Source organism: Cnephaeus nilssonii, assembly GCF_951640355.1.
Source record: "Cnephaeus nilssonii genome assembly, chromosome: 12".
Lineage (NCBI taxonomy): Eukaryota > Metazoa > Chordata > Mammalia > Chiroptera > Vespertilionidae > Cnephaeus > Cnephaeus nilssonii.
Window position 1 is genome coordinate 9998409 of NC_137083.1, and position 19734 is coordinate 10018142.

General features: G+C 45.1%; 1 protein-coding gene across 2 annotated transcripts in view; it reads left to right on the plus strand.

Moving 5' to 3' along the window:
* Positions 1 to 1173: 1173 nt before the first annotated feature.
* The window catches only part of JAZF1 (JAZF zinc finger 1), a 300096-nt gene continuing 281535 nt past the window's right edge, over positions 1174 to 19734 (plus strand). Inside the window, exon 1 of one of the 2 annotated variants that reach the window (XM_079785954.1) lies at positions 1174 to 1497. In XM_079785954.1, the coding sequence (XP_079642080.1) occupies positions 1383 to 1497 (115 nt within the window). In that variant the 5' untranslated portion in view covers positions 1174 to 1382. The remainder of the gene's footprint in view (positions 1498 to 19734) is intronic. The other variant, XM_079785955.1, reaches the window with a different exon arrangement.

The window sequence follows — 19734 nt, forward strand, 5'->3', positions numbered from 1 at the left end:
CTATAGATGAGTATAGTTCATGGAGAGGGGAATACTATTTCTCTAAATATCTGCACCAGAGGGTAAGTGAAATTTGTCCAAAGGAAAAAATGCTAATTTTGATATACCTGCATTAATTTAAAAAGGCACTATTGGATCATAAGCTCTTCATAATGTAATATTCCTTAGGCAATTAGAAAAATGCTATAGAGGAACACACACTTAACAGGCAAAAATATGTGTGAAACTGGGGTGGGGACAATGAGGTAATTGATTCTTGGGAAAATGCTTGTTTTCAGGGGAGCTACCAAATTCAACTTCAGTGCTTAAGTGGTCAACATTCCGGTTGGAATGCTTACAGGACGGTGCCACCTTGACTGATTGGGGACTCCCTTCTCTTTCAGATGAAGAGTTAATATGTCCCTTGGCCTTCTAGCCTTAACCAGTGCACTGTCATTTCTCCTCTGACAGTTTGCTCCCAGGGAGACAGATGGGTTAATTCCCAGATCTGAGGTAGGGCAGTGGGAGCCTGTAATCTGGGAAGGAATAAAATCATTGCAGTTTTTGTTTTCCCAAAAGCAGCAGGGTATATAACAAACGTGGTACATATGTAAAACACAGGCTAATAAATGCACTTGGCAATCAAGCACTCTACTTTGAAATTTAAATAAAGCTAAGATTTTCTTCTGGCCTAGTGGGAAACTTCATTAAAATCAATTAGTTAGTACAAACCTCCAGAGAATAGGGACTTTTTTTAAAGAAGCTTTAGATAGTAAGGTGCACACAATTACCTTTCCTGGGTCCCCTGTGAATGTCAGTGTCACACCTAGACAGGTGGCCAAGTGCAAGCAAATGTCCCGGAGAGGGGCCTGGGCAACTCCCCGAGTTCCCCTGGCTGGATGCATGTGTAATTACTAGATGTGTACTAGTATAGACTAAGATGCAATATACATAACCAAGGAGGCTCCAAACAGATTGCATGGATTACCAACTGCGAAGAGCAGGCCCGTGAGATAAAAGTTGATGGCAGGCGCTCCCAGGTGAGGCCTTGGTGCAGGAGCAGAGGTTGGGGCCGCACAGCTGTTGCCGCGCGCCCTGATCCCTCCTCCCAGCGGCGGTGGCCTCACCCCCCTCCCCCGCCGCGCCCGCCGCCGCCGCTCCCGCCGCCGCCGCCGCCGCCGCCGCCACCGCCTCCCCTCAGCCTTCCAGTCTCTCCTCACGCTCCTTCCATCGCTTCGCCCCCTCTCCCTCCGTCCCGTCCTCTCCGCGCCCCTCACCCCGCCTCTCTCCCCCTCTCCCAGCCCCTCCTCTCTTCACCCCACCCTGCCGCCCTCCCTCCCTCCCTCCGCCCGCCCGTCCGGCGCTCGCAGAGTCGACACCAGGGGGGCTCTCCATGTAGCACCATGACAGGCATCGCCGCCGCCTCCTTCTTCTCCAATACCTGCCGCTTCGGGAGCTGCGGACTCCACTTCCCCACCCTGGCCGACCTCATCGAGCACATCGAGGACAACCACATCGGTAAATGGCCCGGGGGTGGGCGGGGGTGCCCGGTGCCAGGAAACTCCTGCCCAGGAGAGAACCCCAGGATGGCCAGGGGTGGCCAGGAGGGAGGCTGGCGGCGGCGGGCGGGGACGGTGCGTGCGAGCCCGGGGCGTGGGGGTGGCGGGATACGGAGGCGCGAGGTGCCTGGGGGCGGGGAGCAGGGTGGGGGCGGGGGAGGGCGCCCCGAGGTGCCTCGGGCGGGCAGGCAGGCAGGGGGATTCCGAGGGGCGTACGCGCCGGCTGCGGAGTGGTGGGCGAGGGGGTGCGCCGCGGCGGGGGCGGCGGGAGGAGGGCGGGCGCCGGGGGGTGCGGCGGCGGCGGCGGAGCGGGGCCGGTGGGTGGGCGGGCGGCGCTGGGCTGGGCAGGGGCGCGGAGTTAGTTGGCCCGGTGGTCTGAGCGGCCTGGGGCGCCGGGGGGCCCGGGGGCGGGCGTCCGCCGCTTCCGCCCGGGCTCGAGCTGTCAGGGCTCTGCGGCGGCTGCAGCGCGGGGAGGTGGGAGCGGGGGGTGGGGGTGGCTCCACCGCGGCAGCCATTCCGCTTCCTCCTCCCGCCGCCGCCGCCACTGCGTCCTGTCAGCGCCGGTTGCTAGGTGTGGTGCGACGGGAGGGGGCCGAGCCGGCGGCCGCCGCTGGAGGAGCCGGGGACGCAGCGCTGGGACCTGGGCGCCCGCCCCTGCCCGGCCTGGCGCGGACGCCGGGGCGCTGCGGGCTGAGGTCCCGAGTGCACCCGCGGGCCGCGCCCAGCGCCCCGGGGCCGGGCCGCCCCGGAGGCCCTGCGGCTGCGTCTGCTGCAGAGCTGTCCCCCGGGCCCGCGGCCGGGCATTTAAATGCTCCCGGGCTCTGCGATTTGCCTTTCAAATGCAGCTAGGCCCGAGGTGCGCCCGCCGCGCCCGGGATACGCGGCGGCGGCCTGCGCGGCGCCCCGGGCGTGGGGGCCGCGGGGACAGCCGGGGAGGGGGCGCCTCGCGGGCGGCCGCTTTCCGGTCCTGCTCAGGGCCCCAGGGCCTTTCAACAAGTCCTTTAATCCGAAGAAGTCCTTGCACACATTTGCACACTTCGATCCCGAGCTCCAGGGAGGGGTGATGGGGTCGGTTCATCTGGCTCAGGCGATCCAGCCACCTGCGGAAGGTGTGGCCAGCGCCCACGAGTTGTCCTGTGTCGGCTGGAAGGTGAAGGTCATGCCCCAACAGGGCTGCCTAATCCAAAGAACCTGTAACCCCAGAAAGTCATTCCCAAATGAATGGAATGGATTCAGCCACGTGGATGCCGCTCACGTTTCTACAAAGTTGAGAATAAATCAGGACTGCTGTGCACGAATAACCTAAGGCCGATTTAAGCTCCGTTACTTAGAGTAATGCTTTCTATTAGCACATAGTGGGTGCTTGTGAAGCGTCAAATGCTGGTTTAGAATGAGATGAATGGTTTAAAAAAAAAAGTCATTCAAAATGCCACTCAAAAAATAATCCTGATGAGTAATTGACCAGGTTTATGAAACATCCTTTAAACATCCATTTAATAGCTTCTGCCATCTCCTCTGATAAAGGTATGACTGAAGAGCTAGGCAAGTTTTGGTTGTCTTAAAAGCTGATTCATTTCATGATTGAATAGTCATGACTGAAGTTGCTTAAAGGATAAATCAGATTTTTCATTATGTGTAGTTTAAAATAATACTAAAACACCCGTAATGCACAGTTCCAATAGAAATTTGTTAGTTCAAGTTCCTTTCCTTACCTTCAATAATAAATAGAAATAACTGTAAATAAGTAAAGTAAATAAATACGTATATATTATATAAGTAAATAAATAGTGTTTTCTCATCTAGGGAAGGTTGTCATTGCATAGCTCATTCACTCTGGCTAACAGTTATTTCAGGTTCAACTAGTTAATTTAAAATAACTTTTCCACATTGCCTGCGTACTAGATTAGCTGGTTAAAAGAAAGTATAAATTTATTAAAATGTGTTACAGTTAATCCTCAAGGATTAACATTTGTAGATGATTTGAAACTAATTGTTGGTGAATCACAAGAGCTTTTTAAGTTTGCAGAAACTGTCTTTACGATTATGCAAACATTTTTTAAGAGGGTTAAGAGTTCCATAAATTTTCTTAAACTCAGCTTTTAAGTAATGACCATTTTCAAAAGGCCAGTGTTTTTCTCTTAGTGAAAATATTGAAAAATTAAGTTTATAACAATAGCTATGATTTAGGAGAACTGTGTAGCAAGGCTAACAATTACTATGCTTTGGAAGTTTGAAATTGGCAAACTTTATGGAAAAGTAAAGGTTAAAATGAACAAACAGTAAAAATCCCCAGGGTGAAGAGACCCTCTTAAATTATTGTATCCGTCCACTGAGGAGAGGCCCCTTACTTTCAAACACCAGCTCCATATGCAGAAAGAAAGAATAAAAATAACCTGATTCAATAATTTAAAAATCCTTGTTTATAGGCAGTGTCAAATAACTATGCTTTTGATGAAGAGACATGAGTAAAAATATATCAGACAAAGTATTTAGTGGAAGATCTATTGTTAAGTGGTATTTATTGTTTGTGGTTCAGTCTAAATTTTTAGAGACAGTTAGATGGTTGTTTTTAATGATTGACTTACTGATTTCATGTCCATGTTGTCCAGTGGCCACATTAGAAAGATGCTTGAAAGGATGGCTAAGAGATATATGTTAATATTATCTTTAATTTTTTTTCAAGGAGCTTGCTATTTAGCAATCATAAGAGTATTAGAGATAGGGTTAGGTGGCATTTCCATCTTGGGGACCTTTCTGAATTATTACCTTTTAGCCACTAGTCAAAATCCTTAAGCAGCAATGAAATGAAGGTTTAGGGGACTATGGCATGTGTCTTGCTTGACAGATTTTTCAAGGCCTTTAGTGTACAAGGCCCATAGTTTTCATTGTAACTGTATTGTTTAGTACAGATTAAGTGCATTGAGTTGAGTGTAGCTGTCTCTTCTATCTTACACATGTACACTTAGCTCTTGTTTGACATTATTTCCCTGTACCCGTAAGGAACAAGGACCTGGGGCTGTGGAGCCAAGGGCAGTATGATTTTTCACCAGCCTCTGTGTTCGCTCTCTTCCTTCCTCCTGGGAGAGTGCTGCACCTGTGTTCCTGTTCTCTCCTTTGTGTGTCCTCACCGTCTAGCACGGGAGCACCTATCTCTGTGCAGCCTGAGTGGCCCCGTGAAACCCTTTCCCCATTTAAATTGCCTAGAAACCCCATAGCCCTGTCACTGTGCGGTGTTTCTGCATCAGCCTCCCTGTCAGTTTATCCACAGCCTGGCTCTCTTTCCTGAAGAAGGGAAAAGCTGATCAGGATGTGTTTGTGTTTGCTTCTTACCTGTGAGTAGATACTTGAGTTTGTAAAAAAAAAAAAAGAAAAACCAAAAACATTCTTGACATGCATATCCTAGATAGGTGAAGTTAAATTGGTAACTAGGAATCACAGAAAGAGCAAGAGCACTAAATTTAGCACTGAAGGTCATGTCACAGACCCATGAAATGCCTGCTTCTCCATCCATGCATCCCAGTGCTTTGAAATCTTTTTCTTTTGGTCTCAGAGAGACAACTAGTCAGTCATTCTTACCAGATGTGATTATTTGATACATTTGTAAAAGTGCCTATGCATTTTGAATTTACTTGTGTAATAATATCTATCGAGCACCTGTTTTGTACCAAGGCACAGTTCTAGCCATTTGGTATTTTTCGGTGAACAAAGATCCCAGCCTTTGGGGAATTTATGTTCTGGTGGTAGAAGATAGACAACAAGCTATCAGCATAAGAAGTAAATTATATAATATGTTGGAAGGTGGTATGGAAAAGGGAAGGATTAGAACGGGCTGAGATGGATTAGGAGGAGGAGGTGTTGGAATGTTTAATTGATTGGCCGGGATAGGCCTCACTGAAAAGCTGATAGGTGAGCAAAAACCTTGACAGAAATGAGGGAGTTAGCAATGAGGACATACAGGGAACATCGAGTTCCAGGCAGAGGGAACAGAGAGTGCAAAGGCCCTGGGGCAGGACACACCTTTTAAACTGAAACACAGAATCTGGCCCAATTCAGTTACTCCTGTGATGGTACTAAACTAGCAGATCATTTGAAACTTTGCCCAGCTGTTAGGCGCCTCAGCATTGCTGTTGTTGACTCGGGTTTTCCTGTAGAGGCCTCAATAGGAGATGGAGTATTATTGACTAATAGTGGCTTACAGTAGCTATGACTTGGCGGTGCTTGACCCTGAATGTCAGCAGGTTTCTACCTGTTAGTTTCTTCATCTCCAAATCTCAGGTAATAAATCCATGCTGCTTCATTTCATAGGGTAGATTTATAAACCATGCAATTAATAAAGATAAAAGTCTCTGGAAAGCAAAATAAGGTAGTTACTATCAATAGTGTAGAATTTGGCTCCAGGGATAGTTTAATGAACATTTGCATTATCTTCTCTGAGAGGCATCATGATATACTAAATAGGTGGGTGTACAATGTGGACTAGGCCCTTACCATCTCTACTTTTTAGATGAGCAAACTGAGGCACAGAAAGGTTGTATAGCTTGCCTACATTTCCATGGCTGGTAAGTGTGAGCTGGAATTTGAATTTCAGATAGGTACGCAGAGCTGTGCCTGTCATATTGCCAAATAGGGAAGGAACTAGATGGTACCATCCCTAATCCCCTTCCAGACACAATGGAACTGTGTTTCCTCCTTCAGAAAGTAACAACTCTTGAGGATCATCTAAGAGGCAGCATAGTGAACCCAGCTTGTATGGGTTTGAATACACATCTCTGCCACTTGTCAGCTGTTTGACTGTGGGCAAATGGCTTAAATACACTGTGCCTCAGTTTCCTTCTCTGTATAATTCGGATGAGAACAGCACCTAACCCATGGAGTGGCTGATGAGAAGTGAGCTAATAAGTGCAAAGTTCTCATCTGCAATATTAAATAATCAACACCCAATGTGTTGCCATTTTGTGTATTACTAAATGAGTATGTTTGGAATCCTTCTGTGCATGTCTACATTAGAGGTTAACAGAATGTGGGTGTGTCCACCTACTTGTGATACTGTTTGGGAGATTTTACAACTATGTAAACTCATCCGGCCCTTCCCAAGAAAGACTGAGAAAAGTGTACTATGCAGGAGACGCTTCGACAGTCCAGCGTTGGGGTTGCAGCCTTTGGCCACTTTCTCTTCTGTGTGGCCAGAGGTACTTCAGATGCTGGCAACGGCTTTTGCCGGTGTGGACTGGAAAGTGGTGTCAAGACCAATGGCTTCCAACATGGCCTTTCCTGTGGCCTGTGTTTATTTGAAAAAACCCAAGACTGAAAAGAAGCACTGTGCCTTGGGCCTCTGGGCACAGTCCCACGAGGTCATTTCCTGTGGGGAGAAGGAATGAGTGAATGAAAAAATGAATGAATGAAAGGCTTGTCACTGTCCTCCCTGCTCTCTGCCTGCACCCTGTGGCTTGGCGGCAAGATGCCCTCTTCCTCCCGTGGTTCACAAGAAGGTTGCAGGTACAGAGCCAGGGAAGTTTTAAGTGTGTGTGTGTGTGCATGCCCGTATGCACACACTTGTGCACACAACATATACACTAGGGGGTGGAGGACCCAAATCTAAAACTGCATGACATTCTCCAAAACACCATCTTCAGTAGTTTTTCCTTTTGCCCACATCTCACCTGTAAAAACTCAGCTCACCTTGTATGAAACATTGCTGGTGAACATCCTGTCTCAAGTTTCACAAGCAGCTTCTGATTATTTTCCTTTGGTGTATGTGTCTTCTGATGTGTGATGAAATATACAGACAGAAAACCCTGCTGCCTGCAACAGACTGGGTTGACAAAAGCTTTCCGTATTCTCTGGAAAATGGCTTCCTGTAGAGTACATATAGTATATGTTGGAGACACTTTCCATCTTGACAATTCTGGAAATGCAGACTGGCAGCTGTATTCAGAAAACCGGATTCTTCCTGTTGATGGCAGTGAAGAAGCCTCAAGGCTGGAGCAGGCTGTGACATCTGATGAGAGGGGCTTTCCTAGGACTCTTTGGAAGCCAGAGGCCTTGTATTCCAGACTGTGGTCCAAAAGGACACAATGCTATTGACCCCCTTAAAAATCCTCCCTTTTGACTGGCCGGTGTTGCTCAGTGGTTGAACGTCAACCTATGAACCAGGAGGTCACAGTTCAATTCCCAGTAAGGACACATGCCTGGGTTGTGAGCTCGATCCCCAGTAGGAGGCTGCCGATCGATGATTTTCTCTCATCATTAATGTTTCTGTCTCTCTCCCTCTCCCTTCCTCTCTGAAATCAATAAAAAAATACATATATTTTTAAAATCCTTTTATCCAGCTTTGGCTTTGAAGACAGAACTATACTTGACATGCCTTTGTATTTCTCTCCCTGCCCCCTCCTTACCCCTGACAGATCTGGACAGTGCAGACCTGTCGCAGGCACCATGGAAGAAATACTTGCTGGATTGCAGATAATACATTTTATTTCATGATGGGATAGTCGATTTGTTTCATATTGACTGGCTAATGTGTTAAATAACAAATGTTTATTTAGAATCTGAAAATCAGAGATGGCAAATGCCAGTATATTTGTTTTTAAAAATGCCTTTCATTTAATAGGCTAAATCTGAAGTTTAAAAATGTATATTTTCTGCTTGCAGTAAGCCCTCGAATGTTGCATTAGTTTTCACCTATTTTTTTAAAGGCCAGCTGCAAGCAGAGACCAGACTGATGGATGTGCTCTTTAAGGATGGAGTCTTCCCAATGGCTCTGTCTCCATGTTGGCAGGAGTCAGTGACTCTTCTGGAGTCACTAACTGCAGACTCTCTGTCCAGCACCGGCATTGATGGTTTCCTCATGGCCAGAGTGGCCCTTGCCTCGCCCCCCACACTGGCTTCCCAAAAGAAGCCCTGTTCATTGTCTGCTAGGCTATAAGAGTGACCTTCTCCTGAGATAGACCTCCTTGTAGGGACAAGATCTGGACACCATGTTATCGGCCTGGAAAGACTCACTGTTTTGTTGGTATTATATGTAGAATTGATGTATATACATAATGCATAGATAACTGTATATATGTTTATACATAAATACTAGTATATATTCCTTTACATATGTACATACATTATATATAAGTAAAACTCTAATACATATAATACATTAGTAAATAATATATGTACATATGTACTTACATGTATGTATATATCACATGTATGTGTGTATGCAAATATACATGTGTATATATGTATATATAATACAAACATATATTTCTATTATACATACATTCTCTCTGTCTCTGTCAAGATCAGTATGGATAGTGATAACTACCATACACACTTTTTATTATTTCCTATATGCTAATATTTAAGACAGTACTTCCTGTCTCCAAGGAATTGGAATTTATTTGGAGAGACTAGACATGTACAGACGGAGATAAATGATGATTAATAATAGGAACCATAGAGGCAAATGTATTATGAAGCTAATGAAGCTCAAACCCCAGGGTCCCTCACTTGTACAATATACGTTTCACCATTTTTAAATACATTGCTAGGGGCCACCCAGCCCTTTCCATGCACTGGAGGAGCCCTATTAGTGTGCACAGCACTGTGTGCATGGGATCATAACTTGTCAAACTTGAAAAAGTAAGATTTATATCAATTGATTAATGCTCTCCTTTCCACTCTGATGTTCCCTCTGTAACATTTCTCCTTGGAGTCAGTGACATCGTAGTTGAGAGTATTTTTGAGACATAGCTAAGGGGAAGTGAATTGGGGAACACCTTTAGTTTGGGTTTAGTGGGATGTATTGATACAGCTCACAGTAATCTCTGTGTCTATGTAGGTTATTCCTAGCCATCCTAATGGGAATCACTTCCCAGGAACACCATCTGCTGTGCCAACTCACCTAGGGTCCTTACACCCAGGGGCAGGGACAGGGCAGAGGTAGCACTGCAGCATGAATGAGGACTATTGACATCTGCCAATAGGGATCGGTTTGAATGTATGGAGCCAGAAGCTAGTCTGTAAAATTCTACTTTTTTAGATGTGTAGAATTGTAAGTAGAGGATTAAGTCTTATCTAAGTGTAGTTAATATGGACGTTCCTTCTGTTAGGAATATACTCAATAATGCAAATATATATTGATAAGTGCACCATTTAAAAATATTTTTTATTGATTTTTAGAGAGAGAGGAAGGGAGAGAGAAAAAGAAACATCCACGTGAGAGCGGAACATAGATCAGCTGCCTTCTGCATGCCCCCTACTGGGGATCAGACCCGAAACCTGGGCACGTGCCCTGACCCACAATTGAACCAGCAACCTTTTGGTGCATGGGACAACGCCCAACCAACTGAGCCACAACAGTCAGAGCAAATGCACCATTTTAAAATTCTGTGTTTAAATTTCTTGCTCATTTGATTTGAGTGTGTGTGTGTGGGGGGGGGGGGTGTATAATTACTGACAATAAACTGATTAATGAGTGTCATCAACAAAAAGAATATTTAAAGTTAGTGCACAAGGAAGTTTGTAGTGCCCTGAGTTCTCATGGCTCATATATAAAAGAAAATTAATGGAAGTATTTACAAATTTGACAACCATCCTAAAAATGTTATACCATTACCAATAAAGATCTGTGAGTCTGAAAGTAACTTTTCTGAATTATCAATAATTAAATACAAAATTCAACCACCCACACTTGAGGAAAGACTCATTTGTCTGTGTATCTCATAGAAATTATTAATATAAATCATTGTCATGTAAGAAGAAATCAAAGAGTGTGCAGCCCAAAAGAAATTTAGGGTGGTGTGTGAGGTGGTTAATTAATTCACATGCTGGGTTGTTTTCTGGATTTGAATTTGTGATGTTTTGGTGATGACAGCTTTTAAAATTTTGTCCTTTGTTGTGACAGATAATCACTTTTGTAAGCATTTTGTATTTGTAACCTTGCTTCCCTCCCCCCCCTCCCCCCATAAAGAGGGTCTAAAGCTGCAGGCCTTACAGAACCTAGGTCTATTTCTTGGTGCCCACTTTGTGCAGAGACTGTTCTGAACAATTTCATTCAGTATTTAATGCACCCTCACTGCAAAACTATGAAGTAAACTACCCCATCCTGGAAGTTCGTCCAATTGGGAGTTAAGAATGCTGCCATATTTGTTAAATACCTTATCTAGTGAAATATGAACTAGAATGTTTTGGTAAGACTGTACGTAAAGCAGAAATATTTTCCTTCAGGACAGTAAGCCAGCGTCATTACAATTGGCCCTTCTGCTGCCCTGCAGCACCTGCCCGCCTCTGCCAGGATTGCCCGCATCAGACTTTGTGGTCACTACTTGGCACTGTGCCGCCCCCAGAAACAGCCCCTTCCTGCAGGGTTGGGCCTTGTCCTCTTCCTAGCCTCTTCTTCAAGACGTGTTTTCAGAAATGAAATGAAAATAAAAACCGAGAAGTGCTTCTAGGGCTGTGAAAAGAGTAAGGTGAGAGGGTAACTTTGGGGACTGAAAAACATGTCTTGGAAATGGATCTTCTCTGGAGGTGTGCATATATGATGCATGATATACATATGTGTCTACGTATATGTTCATGGCATACGCACAATACCAGTTATGCAGTTAGTCTAGGATAGTTAATATTAAGGGAATTTGAAGACTTTTAAAAAGAGATTTGAAAAGGAAATCCATGTCTTTATACTTGGTAATTGAACTTGGTTAGTTATTTTTTAGGTTAAGGATATTATGAAGCTTAGTTGAGTCACTTCTTGCTTTACCTACAATATTTGGTTGCCTAGAACATTCAGGGCTTAAACAGTGCTAGGGCAAAGTATATCTTGCTTCCTCAAGCCTCTTTGCCAGGGGTTTTTGGTATAAAGGGAGGCAAGGGATTGGAGTGGGGAGAAGGGATTGGACTCTGAGGCTAAACAGACCTGGATTATTGAATCTTGATTCCAAGCTTTTCAAACTGGGATATTTCTGATAATCCCCTTTTAGTACAAAATTGTCACTAGCCAGTGCCTTCCTAGAAGGGCCTACCAGGAACGCATGGGCTAGTTGCTTTATATTCTTCGCTTAAGAGCGCAGTATTAGTCCCATTTGACACAGACATAAACCAAGACGGACCAGGAACCTGGCCTGAAGTCCCAGCCAGGGCAGGCTTTGCTCTCAGGGGTCCCTGTCTACATTAGTACCTGCCCTTCCCAGCCTAAGTTATGACCTTCTATAGGATACTTGCATTTTAATAGAAGGCTCTTGGGTACCAATGCGTCTTACACACTGAAAGGCTGATTTCCAAAGGGAGCAATTGGCTGGTTGGGGAGATACTGGATGACTGCCTTCTGGTAGAAACAGAACTGTTTCCAGACTTTTGAAGAAAATGCTTATGTAGGATGGGAGGGAGCATGAGCATCCCATCATCACAGCACCAGCACTGAAAACCATCATTTGGCAGTTCTAACATGGTTGTAATTACTGAACTGTCTAACGGTGCTAACCAGGTTTCTCTCTTTTAGTGATATTTATCAGGGAGTTGGGGTCTCCTGACAAACATAATACCTAACACTATACTAGTACACACTTAAAAATTCTCTTTTACTTCGATTTTCAAAATTAAAATTATGGCATTATATTCATGTACATTATTTTTTATTTTTTATTTTTTATTTTTGTACATTATTTTTTTAATGTGTTTGGCCAGTGGCACCTAACAGGACCCAACTATAAACATTGGGAATTAAGAGCCAAAACGCTGGTTGCTTTTGGCACGTGTTTAGAGCCCTCTCTGCCAGACACTTCCCTGGTGGCATTCACAAAGAGAGCACACTTTAGGTCACGTGACTCCATCACCAGACCTTGATGGTGGAGCACATCTGGGCTTGAAATTGAACCACCCTTTTCCTTACCTATCTCATTCAGTGGGAGTCTTTCTAATTTGGCTGCCTGATTCTCAGTACATGGTGTAATTATGTAAGTAATGGCAAAAGCGGGGGAATTTTGGGAACATATTTGTACAGCTCACTGTTAAGTAAACTGAGCACTATGGTAATAAGCATAAATTATGCCCAGGCTTCCTTAGGTATCAAACATCAAATGAAGGAAATGAGGTTTTTGAAGTTTCTTTATAAACACAAGCGAAGTACATATTACTGAAAGCCTTCACTTCAGAAATCCCAGGTTAACTTTTCTAAGTCTCTCTTCTTTCCTTGGGAGAGAAGACAGGCAAGGTGTTTCAGAGGCCCCAAGGAACCTATAGGTAGTTCAGGTTGTAGGTCTTTACCCAGACGATCTTTTGATAGGGTGTTTCCAACACTAGACATCTGGATTTTGGCACCAACTCGGCCCAGTGGTTGGCAATGTGTGACTGAAATGAATGTGTCTGCATTGGAAACCCCCTTTCATAGGCTGGCTTCACTTCATCGCTTCCAGGGGCCACACCACAACATCTGCTGTTAAAATATATGAACATTAAACAAAACCTTTGGTCAAGAGATGTTATATGTGCATTTCTCTTCAGATGTTGGGATAAAGAAAGATTATTTTGTCAAAACCTGGAAAGATGATAGCATCTTAAGTGTTTATGTAATGTGTATTGTAAAGTCATGAGAATTATTCCTACCTGTGGCTTGTAGGAATCAGTCTTGTTGATGTAAGTCATACCTTATATGTCAGCAGAGTTTATGTCAAGAGTTTTCATCTTGGGTCGCCATCAGAATCACTTGGGTGAACCTAGAAAAGTGAACCTGCCTGGGCTTCACCCCAAGAGCTCATGATGTGACTGACCTAGGGTGGCCAGAGTCTATTTTTTGGTTTTTGAAAAATACTTTTATTGATTTCAGAGAGAAAAGGAGAGGGGAGAGAGAGATAGAAACATCAATGATGAGAGAGAACCATTCATCAGCTGCTTTCTGCACACCCCACACTGGGGATCAAGCCCACAACACAGGCATGTGCCTGACCGGGAATTGAATTGTGACCTCCTGGTTCATAGGTTGACGTTCAACCACTGAGCCATGCCGCTGGGTATGGGTCTGTTTTTTTAACATTACACAGTTGATTGTAATACGTTGTCCATGTTGAGAACCCACTGCTGGTATACATTAATGCAATAATTCACATTGTAAGGATTATGGAATTTTAAAAGGGAATCCAACTGTTAAAGAGGAGTGACCCTTACTGCATCTCCTTATGATAGATATAGTTTTTAGTTTTACAGGAAGCAGTCATTTACCGTAGAGCAAGTTTGAAGATGTAATAATATCACATGTATGTTGTACACCAGACATGCTCATAATGGGGATCCTGTGGCCTGAGGATCTCTCACGCAGGACACATGTATGAGTGAAGTGACTAAGTTCAATGTAAGTGGGAGAGGTGGGGACGCTGGCAAACTGGAGAGCCCTTGCTTCACTTAAAAAGGCAGCCACTGCTCCAGCCTGGTGTTGCCATGTTGGAGTGCAGGCCCTTGGCTGGTAGATCCTTTCAGTAATGTTATTATTTGAGAGAGAGAAGCTAGGAGTTAAAATGTTTATGTGAAATCTGTCTTTGAATGCTTGCAACTAATACAGATGGTTTTCAAATATTGTGCAAGAAAACCACTCCATGTAATCACGGTATTTAACAAGAGATATTGACTAGCCATGTGTTTTAATGGAGTTCATATGAATGCTGAGATGTAAGCTTTGAGGACTTTTGTCTCTAGCAAGGAAGCTACATAAACAACAGAGGCATCATAGAAAGAATAGTAGTTTAGTGTTTTTTTTTAAATTTCCATTTCTCTTTATGAAATGGTTAACTGTACTTTAATAAGAAAACTTGGTAATTGAAAATTTTTTGTTTATAACAAATTCTGAACCACAAGCCTCATTCCTCAGAGTGTATTAAGATCATCATCAGTTGCATTTTCCTCCACCAGGGGACAAAAAAGCAGTATCCCTCAAAAACTCTATCCTGAGTGTTTGCATCATGGGAAGAATACATTTTGCAGGTGTTTGAGCATCGTATCACTGAAAAACCAGGAGGAAACTCCACCATGATCTAGTCCAGTTAGCTCATTCCTTGGCTGAAGAAGCTGAGGTGATATGCAGTCATGGGCGAGCGACAGAGCTGGGCCCAGAGGAGCGGAGAGAACAGCATGGAGCAATGATTCAGTTCATGGATCCCGGAGCCAAGTTGCCTCACCTGGATCCCTGGCTTTGTTCCTTCTGTCACGCTCTATAACCTCTCCATGCCTCATTTTCTTCATCTCTAAAATGAGAGCAGTACTGCCTGTCTTTAGTGAGATACCATTTATACTTGGTGTGTTAGCTGTTGGAACTCTGGTCAACTTTGAAGAAAAGAAAGCTCCAGGCAGTTCCCTTCCTTGCCTGGTGGAGGACTCTGTGCTGGAGGCCTTACCAGAGAGTGGTTTGGGGTGCTGCCTCGAATCCCACTGGCTAGGTGACCTTGGCCAAGTCATTTAATTTCTCCAGGCCTCAACTTCTGCCAGATGAGGATAGTTAGTGTTTACCTCAGAGTGTTATGAGGATTAAAGAAAAACATGCATGTGAAGGGGCTGGCAACTAGGAAGCACCCCATGAATGTTAACACTGGTGTGATTGTGCCATCTCTCTGCACCAGGACGATGCACCCATGGCCACATTCCTCAGATTACCAGTCAAAATAACCTTATACATTTCTGGGTTTCGCTAAGCATTTTTAGTTTGGGATGGTGGGTGAAATTTGACTTCCTTGGTAGAGTTTTGGTTGGTGTTTGTATAAGTCATACTGAGTGGTCCTAGGAATCCATGAGCTGTTAAAACATTCCACACACAAATTCTTGCTGTTTCAAAATATACCAGCCTTAATTTAGTATTGTTTATCCAGATTGACGTTTTTGAGACATTAGATCATGTGATGACAAAAATGACTTCCATATTTGATAAATAGAATTTTCTATTTGGGAGAAAAGGCATTTTAAGGGACTAGAGAGGTTTATTCAGTTGTATACAGAAGACGTAATTTTTTCATGTACCAGCTAAGCAATGGAAAAACAGGAGATGATTTTGTATGTATCATTTGTCAAGGTTTATTGTGAGTCATTCAAACATACTTATGGGGCTTTGATGAAAAAAAGCTAGGAACATGGCTGTAAGGACTCTAACAAAATGCCATTCTCTCCTCATTAAGTGGCTGTGCATCTCTTTAATAATAGTCCTTGAGATGTCACATACTCAAATGCTGCAAGCCTCACAGGAAAGCCCCGGAGAGGCCTCGTCTGAAAAGTTGGAGTGGCAGTGGTTGAGTTGTTTACTGATTGTAGGAATATTTAAAATACTTTATTCCTAAATGGTATTTGACAGCAATTAAGATCATGTTCAGTCCTGTAGAATATATTGTCACTGGTTTTCCCCTTCTGAGAATATGCCAGGATCCAATCCACAAGCTGGTCCAGGCTCATGTGACTTACCAGTATTTAAAGAAATGGTTTCCTGCCCTTTTATTACTGAGGGTTTCTTTCCTTCTTTTTTTCCTTCTCCCTCCCTATGGGTTCTATGTCTTGAAAGGTTTTTGTCTAACAAACAATCTGATTTCAAAGTAATTAAATGTTTTTTCTGTTGTTATTTTTTTTTTTATGCAGCGACGTCTAAAACTCCCAATTTATGCATTCATTAAACACTTACTGAGTGTACTGTGTGGGCACTACCTAAGAGCTTGGGATACAGTAGTGAATCACACAATTAAAGTCCCTGTTCCTGGGAGAAGCAGACCAAACACAAATGCATGAGATGATTTCAAAGTCGTAACACTGGGAAGAAAATAGAGTGAGGCAGGAGAGAGAGGCTGAGAGGCCCATTTGAGATGAGGCAGTCAGGGGTGGATGGCCTCTTTGAGCGGGAGGCGTCTGGGAAGGGACCTGAATGAAGTAGGGGAATGAATGAGCCATTTGGGTGCTTGTTCCAGGCAGAGGGACCAGCAAGGATGAAGGTCCTGAGCAGGAGTGTTAAGTATGCTTGAGGAGCAGCAGGGAGGAAGGTATAATGGGACAGAGGGAGTGAGGAGAGTGGTGGGGGAAGGGCTGGGAGCAGTGGTCAGGGGCCTGCGCATGTGTATGTCAGCCTGAGTCACAGAGGAGTTGTAATAAGTCCAGCCCCCCGCCCCACCACCACCACTCTTATAATGGCTACAGTTCCCACTATGCTTTTTGTAACATCCAAATAGCTCAAGGAACCCCAGTGCCACCTTCAAAGCCCTCTGGAGTCCTGGAAATCCTGATGGCCTCTGGAGCTCTTCAAATCTAGTTTGCTTTGTCTTCAATTCTAAAAGCCCGTTTATATTTTGTAATCTATCTTGAAATACAAATTTTTGACTAACGTAATGCATTTGACTAATGTAATTCATTTAGTGTTTGCTATTTTATTCTGGAGTGGGAGTGAAAATAAGGATTATTAATCATCATGATGCATTAAAATAATGCATTAAAAATAAAGCATTAAAATAATGCATTAAAAATAATGTTGGGTACAGTTTGCAAACTCTGGGGACCTACAGATTTCTTACCATTTTTCTTCAGGAGCTTTGTGAAATCTTGCCTATATTTTAGTGGATATGAGTGTTGGCAAAAGGGGAGGAGAGAATGGTCTTGAAACCAGTAACTTTAAAACATATTGACAGAAGGGAGAACATTTTCTGAGGGGGATTATATAGACCATGAGCCTGAACACAATATTTCACCATCAATACCTTTTATTATTTTGAAAGGTAATGTTTTCTGCAGCTCATCCATGAAAAATAGGTACTGCTTTGTCTTCTACATCTGCATCTTATGGGGAGAGGTTAGTGTAAACATTTCACTGGCAAGGTGAACTTTTGATTGAAGGCATATGATCCTCTTCTCTGTATTCTAACCTGCCAGTATCTTTGTTCAAGTAATTGAGAAATGGTATGTTTTGGATAACAGGATGCTGTGCAGTTAATGAAATTCGAGGAAAAAAACAAAGTTTGTGAGATACTCGGAAATACATGTACGTATTTGTACCTGTAACTTAACCTTTCCAATTAATACAAAATGATGATACATTAGTCAGCTTCTGCCACACGAATGCAGCATAACAAACTGCTCCAGAACTCAGGGGCTTTCAGCAATAAGCACTCATTCTCATGCTCCCTGTTTGCTGGGACACTGCATGTGGCTGAGGGAAGCTGGATTCAGCTGGGCGGCTCTGCTTCAGGCTGCTACTCAGCTGATCTGTTACGGGTTGGGCTCACATCAGCTGACGTGTTCCCTCTGAGGACCAGGCTGAAGGGGCAGCAGCTACTAAGGGCATGCTCTTCTTAGAGGGGACCCCGAAGCGGAAGTAGAAGCTCATTTAAGGCCTCTGTTCGCGTCACGTCCATAACATCCCTTTGGCTAAATCAAGTCTCGAGGCCACAAGCAGAGTTGATAGGGCCAGGAAGTTGATTCCTCCCTAAGGGGAAGGGAGAGAGATGTGAGCAAACAGTAACCCATTATCATAGATAGCTTTTATCAGAAATAGAACAAGTCCAAAAGGGTTTGAAATTTGGTAAGGAGATTCAGATCTCTCCCTGAAGGGATCACAATACTATATAAACATGAGGTTGCTGAACCCGCAACCTCCCAGAGAACATGGGAGGCATACACTGGGACTCCCCAGTGAGGCATGAAGGAGCACTTCAACAGGGAAACTGAGGCTTAGAGAAGGTAAAAGCAGGGAATGATTTCTGCTTAGCCACAAAGAACAGGGAATCCACTTCTCTGGTTCGAGATGACCTGGTTTCCATTCTGCGGTCACTGAAGAACCCAGAAGCTTGAATTGGGGTTGCCCAGTGCTCTGTGCTTGTCTTTAAGTCCCTGAGCTGTTTGGCATGGCTGAGAATCCGGGGCCCTTCCTGTGATGCTCGTTCCCAGATCAGACAGCGTCAGAAAAGCCCTGGGGCTGCTGTGCCAGGTGGATCTCGTGCCCCTTTGCTTTCCCCCAGCTCTGAGCCAATGTCACAGAGGATGGAAAAGAGCTGCCCTGCCCGTTGGGACACCCCATTCTCCACTGTACATCACACTCTCTGGTGGCCGAGGGAGCATTCACTAGTGTCGGACATCCCAAGTTCTCATCGGGCTTCTCTGTGACTTTGGGCAACTTACTGATGTATAATTTTCTTATTTGGGAAATGGGGAATACGATATCTACCATATTATACTGTTATGAAGGTTAAGTAAGAGGCAAATCTCAGTGTAGTGTCTGGTACTTGTTAAACATTTGATAAATGCTTTTATTATTCTTTACTATCAGAGGTACTAAGACAATATTTCTTTATTGTTATTCCAGTACTAGAGGCCCGGCACACGAAATTCAAGTACAGGTACGGTCCCTAGGCCTAGCCTTCGATCAGGGCCATCTTCCCCGGCTGCCGGCAGCCGGCCCCACCCCCAGCTGCCACCTACCCTGGTTCCCTGTTCCCCATCAGGCTATCGGAGCCTGGCGGCTGTGGGGTGGGGGAGGACTGAGAGGTTGGCCATTCCTGCCGCTCTCCGGCCCCGCCCCTGCCCCCACCCACACCATGGGTTGCCCTCTGTGTGTGGGGCAACCGGTGGCGTGGGGGTGGGGGGGCGCCCTTGGCCTGGCGCCGCCCGTGTCCCCCACCACCCACTCCCAGTTTCCCATTCGCCATCAGACAATGGGAACCTGCTGGCCAGGGAAAGGGACCAAGAGATGGTCAGTGCGCCTCATAGTGACTGGTCAAGTGGTCATTCTGGTCGTTCTGCCATTAGGATCAATTTGCATATTACCCTTTTATTACATAGGACTAGCGTTCCCGTTGCAGGAAAAATCCTGCAATAGGGTTTCCTGCTGCACTCTACCCCACCCTGCCTGCTCTCCTCCCTTGACCCCCACCCCGCGATCTCCGCCAGCCCCCCTGCTTTTCTCACTTCTCCGCCAGCCCGCTCTCCTTCCTTCTTCCCTGGCCCCGCCTCCGCTCCTCCCTTCTCCCCCGGCCCCGCCTCTGCTCCTTCCTTCTCCCCTGGCCCCGCCTCCGCTCCTCCCTTCTCCCCCGGCCCGCCTTCTTTGCCAACCCACCTGCTTTTCCCTTCTCCCCCGGCCCTGCCTCCGCTCTTCCCTTCTCCCCCGGCCCCACCTCCGCTCCTTCCTTCTCCCCCTCCCCGCCTTCTCCGCCAGCCCCCCTGCTTTTCTAACTTCTCCGCCAGCCCGCTCTCCTTTCTTCTCCCC